Here is a 5752-nt window from a genome sequence, read left to right as displayed (position 1 = left end):
GCTTTCAAACTAATTTTCAATACTATCAGTTTTTATTTTTTATTTATTGTTATACATTACCATCATCACTTTGGGTCACTTCCGTGTATATATTGTATATAATATGATTACTGCATTCTCCATCTGAATTGTGGCAAAATATTATATATATATATATATATATATATATATATATATATATATATATATATATATATATATATATATATATATATATATATATATATATATAACCAAAAATCTGATTCCTCTCTTTAGTTGCTAGCCCCAACTCGATATTTTTGTTTTTTGCTTTGCATAACTAGAGACTAACAACTGAAAAATAGGGGACTTAGCCATTTGTAAGTGGCCTCTAGTTATGGGGAAAAAAGCAACATCTGATCGTGCCGGAAGTGGCCCAACTTTCCAACAAGCAGGTCTTATAGAGAAACAGAATTTGGACTTTCACCAGCTTAAATCTTCATTCGTCAAGATCAACTACTTAGTGATTCGAAAGGCAAGGTAGCCGTTATTACTTCCACTTTGACGGGATGCACGGGACTGGACCCTTCCGTCACATCCGTAGGTCTCGTGGCGGAGCAACCTTTGAACCCTCAGACGGCCATTACGAACCTCGATCAGAAGCAGCTGAAGTGTCTGAAGAATGAACAGCGAGAGAGAAGCGAGCAATAAACGAGCAGGCGGGAGGGAGAGTTCGCATGGACGGTTCTTATGCAAACATGCAGGTAGGTGTTAAAAACTCAGTTTTGCATGCCTCCTACAAATGTCCTCTTTCTGAAACTCGTAGAAAAGCCAAGCAAGTCTGCATTTTGTTTCAGTTCCTTCGAAACCAGTTGCTATTCCTGTGTGACCGAGACAATGTTATAACTTGGTTATATCTAGGACTGCACATAACACTGAAGCGGTTTCTAAGCGCTGTAAATAACCAATGTTACTATTCGCCAATTAATGGTACCCAGTTTACTGACCTCGGAAGGATGGAAGGCTGAGAGTGGCCTGCCTTATAACTCGGGGTATTTCCCACGGGCGACAGGGCAGGGGAAAGCAACATTCTTTCATGTAAGGAAACCATTTAATACATGCTTTCTTGCTATTATCTATGTTTCTTACAAAACGTTTGAAAGTAAGCACGCTGAATGTTGCTATGAAGACACATATACAAGTCTTGCATGCAGTCTTCAAACCCATATATGGGTTTCAGCAACAGACCTCGGTATACAATCAACGAGAACATATTTGCTTTTTTGTATTTTTTGTTTTAAAATGGCTTTCAGTACAGTTCCGTGGCTCTTAAAACTCAAATAATAAAATGTTCTTTAAAAAGAAATGTACAAAGCGCATTTTAGTTACAGTGAAATGTGACATGCTTACAATTTTTTCACTTTGGGCAAGTTCTATGCTCAGTTATTCATTTAAGTGTGAAAGAGATGCAAGTGACTTACTAGAGCTAAAATGCATTCGTGTGTTTGTATATATTCAGACGTGCAGGGTGTAATAATCTAAAACCAGGATACAAGAGGTTACATTTGTGTAGTAAGGTAAAATCAGCTTGAAAATGCCACCTCATTAATAGAGTTGTTCCAACAATTAAACTAATTATAGTATTCAATCTGTGAGCCAGTACAGTCTTTGATTAGGTCAAGTTCTTGCTTCTGTGGTAAACTACAGGGGACCAGAACAGGGTACGTAAACGGCTAGTTGCCGCACAGCCTTCCGTTGTGAGCAACGAGGCCCTCTGTCGAAATGCCCCAGTCAGCCTATACTTGCCAATTAAGGGGTCAAAGAACCCTGGGTTAATCAGACCTGGTGATGAATTGCAAAGCTGGTTACTACTGCAAGAAACATGTCGAACTTGTGCCCCACACAAGCCCTTTAGGACCATTATATCCATCTAAAGCTTCCTGCTTTTAGTTAGGTTAGTGCACCCTATGAATAAAACTTAGACAAAAGGGCTGCCCTAGACCTATTTTGAACACCACTTCGCACTCACTTCCCTGCCTAGTCCACACACCCTCATGCACCCAACGGCTTCATCAACGAAAGATCTCCGCTAAAGAGCCCCTTTGCCCGTTGGGCATTGCAGCACCTGCCCGACGAGGAGCAGGCCCAATGATGAAGCATGACATCCTCCGGGGTGTGTGAGGGCATGTCTTAACAGGCCTGAACACTCCCACCCTCACTTAGGGACTGCACACCAGTGTATTATACAAGTAAACTACAGCGTGACATTTCCACTGTAGTAATAATATTACATGTGTTTATTAGTACAGTTGCTCTGTATAACATGAGTTATTGGACCATAAATATGTTCGCTGTGCTTATATTTAGGTAGTGGGTTGGTGTGATGGGATGTATTTGGCATTTCTCTCACGGCACCAAAACCTTCAAAGCCCCACGAGTGCCTTCTACCAGAGCCCTTTTTGTGGTGGAGCGTTGTGTTGCTGGTGAAACACTTATTGCGGCACTTAGCCATTTTTGGTTCATGAAATGACATGAGAAAGTGTAGACTCTTGCCTGCTTCACTCTAGGATTTACGCATGATGTACGCATGTGCGATGCTTAGGGGAGAGCGAGTGCAGAGCGTTATTGGTGGGTAGAGTATGAAAAATGCCATACCTGATGTTCACTGTTTTAGCTCGTATGTAGGGTATTTTTATTTTAATTATTAATCCTGTATTCATGAAGACACTTAAAATAGAACCTATACGAAATAATGTTAAATTAAAAAAGACTTTTAATAAAAACTATATATACAATGAATTCAGTATTAAGAAACCGGTATTTTGTAAATAGTTATTTAATGTAAAAATATTCTGGTAACTTTTTTTAATGTAAAAATAAATGTAAATAAAAATAATTTCATTCAATTCTGAACTTAACGATTTGTAATGATTAATACATGGAATGTAAACACAAACATTTTTCTCTAGGTAAGATTTTTTTTAATCTTTAAAAAATATTTTATTTAAGATAAATACGTTTCATTTAATGTAATTATTTGAAAAATAAGTTAATAGTTTAAAGATACTCTTAGAAACTTCACTGTAGGCAGAGGTCTCTGTCACTAGGGTGGAGAGCTCTGTATGGAAAAGTAAATAGAAAAGCGTATTCAACATTTTTTTTAATTGCGAACATTTGGAGTAAAATATTGTTAAATAACTATTTATACTTAATTGTAAAGCAACATAATAATGTGGTACCGAAATAATAATTTAAATCTGAAGTGTAATTATTTTGTATATATTAAATTAAAATAACATTATTTTTCGGATAGGTTAAATTATGCAGAAAATCCAACCTAAAGTGAAAAATATCTTTTTTATTCTGTATAAAAAATAAGTGATATACATATATATAGATTTAATTAAAATAATTTAGTTATATCTTAATCAAAATTACTGATATATGAATTTTGTAATATAAAAACGTATTTAAATATGTTAAATTAAAAGTGATTTATTTTAAAATTTTCTTTAATATTAAATTACACTTATTTTAACTGGTGAAAATAAATGAATTCAAGCACATTTGGCGCTGTGCTTATCATTCTCTGAGCTGGATAGCATTTACAATTCTTTTCGGTCCTTTTGCCTGTAGTAACTTTAGAAGTGCAATTTGAGAACAGGAAAGGGCCCAGTCTTATGTGGGTGGATGGACATCTCATCTTAAACCCATCTGATTTTGTAGTAATCATTCCCCATGTTCCTGCCACTCACTCTGTCCATCCCATATTTACTACTAAATCGTATATTTACATGTGTGGAGACTCCCCATTTTGGACCAAGATCTCCGCATAGAAAAAGATAAATGCAGAACCTCCATATAGTTATGTGAAAAGCATTTTGTAGTATGTTAGTAGTACTACTAAATGTACTCCAAAAGTGCAGCTTGTGAATGGCCCCCAATTTCTGAATACTATATAAACACCAAAATATAAAATAGTCTAGCACTTCTTTCTCTGAAATGTACCAGCTAGCTCATGTAGTTCTGCATGGAGTGTCTGGACCACTCTTTCTCTGAGCAAGTACCCTGTGAGGACCCGCATTTCTCTTTTCCTGAGGACATAATGTTGATAAGTTTGTTGTGGTTACGAGTGGAGACACAACCTTACCGTTTGGTCAGAAAATAGGTCTCACAATCTGACTTTCATGGTGCTGTTGAAGTGACTGGTAAAGTTGATCATTTAAAAGTGTTTCAGACAGTACATTTATGTGTTGTTACCATGGTCTTGTGGGATTTGGCAGTATATTTTGTAAAAAAAATACTTAAATTACCAGAAATGCTGCCAACATACTTCAACTTATGTAACTTTTTACTCAGAATGTTGCCATGGCAGTGTGTTAAAGAATAAAAGAAATGAGGGAATTGCACAACTTTGCAGAAGTGAGTATGGAATGCATGAAGTGTAGAGGAGTTTGGAAATATATTTGGAATACCGCCTCAGCTTTTAAAATAAACTGCACTTCTCAATACCACGTGTTGTGAAAATGATGCCAAAGTGCATTCCTGCTCCAACCACAATGAAAAATGTAATTTTAACTGGGAATTCACTTCACCCGAATCCAGCTGTACCCGGGAATTTAACGCCACCCCAAAAAACAAAAGTGCGGTTCATAAGCTGGGGGAAAAACTTAAAATTACTTCCTCTAATACCCTGAACATTCATCATTAGAATACTGAATAAGTCTGGATACAAGGAAGTTGAGGTAAACAGTTGGTTTCACATTGCATCCATAACTTACTGCGAAATTTACAATACACTTACTGGAAACTGAATAAAAGGCAGAAAGCAAAAAACACAAAATAGATGAAAATAAGTGCAGACGGTCCCAGCGTTATTATGGCCAATGGTAGCACTACATTACACCAAGCAGCGCAAACAATAATGTCAATCAATGTATACACGCAAAATAATTCTTGCACAAATGGTTGATGCAAGCCGAAAGCTAAATGTATTTGTCTAGCATAGATGCAAACCACTCGTAAGTAACGCAAAGGTGCATAAAGGAAATAGTGCAAAGACCAGTATGATTTCACACAAAACAAAATCAATATCAATAAGTAATTTGAAGAAGAGTGACACTTGCAACGAGGAAACTGGGTAAAATTGTCAGGCATGATACATGTAACAGCTGACAAAATCACCTATTACACACCTGATTCTCACATGGCTGTATGTGCAAGGAGATTTTGTGCTCGACGGTTATACCACTAAAACAAAACTCATAAATATCACTATTTGCTCAGTTTTGCACTATGGCGCATAGCTAAATCCCAAACATAATTAGTATGTATGTGGCTGGTACGACTTAGAGACCGCTTCATCTAGATTTGCTAGACTCATATTTCCCCAAAAATCATAATATAAATATGTAAACATACAGGGGCTTTTGGTCAGTCTACTTAATGGATTGTGTAATTTGCCCTTTGCTTCCTCCAACCACAGCATACAGACCTGTATGATGACATAGTTCCTTTACAATGAGAGAGTAAGAATGTTGACTTCAAAATAATTATAGCAGTGAGCAAAAGAATGATGGATTAAACCCAGATCCTTGTGACTGGGGGTGAATGTTTGCATTGTCCAGTATTCCGTCCAATTGTTTCTTTTTAAAACAATTACAGCCCTTAGATCTCAGCTTTAATAAAAGCATCAAACAAGCATAACCTCTTAATGAGAGTAAAACCCTAATGCCACCGGAACTTAAAACAATTGTCTCACAAGCTTAGAATGGATTCAAGTTCTTTGCAA

General features: G+C 36.5%; 1 protein-coding gene across 1 annotated transcript in view; it reads left to right on the top strand.

Annotated features, from left to right (window-relative positions):
* Nucleotides 1-600: 600 nt before the first annotated feature.
* CAPS (calcyphosine) overlaps nt 601-5752 on the top strand; it is a 187901-nt gene continuing 182749 nt past the window's right edge. The window contains exon 1 of the mRNA XM_086947247.1: nt 601-725. Coding sequence (XP_086803373.1) covers nt 699-725 — 27 coding nt within the window. The 5' untranslated portion in view covers nt 601-698. The remainder of the gene's footprint in view (nt 726-5752) is intronic.

This window comes from Lissotriton vulgaris, chromosome 12 (assembly GCF_964263255.1).
Source record: "Lissotriton vulgaris chromosome 12, aLisVul1.2, whole genome shotgun sequence".
In the NCBI taxonomy this organism is placed as follows: Eukaryota; Metazoa; Chordata; class Amphibia; order Caudata; family Salamandridae; genus Lissotriton; species Lissotriton vulgaris.
The sequence above is the reverse complement of the archived record's forward strand: the minus strand, read 5'-3'. Positions and strand labels throughout refer to the sequence as shown.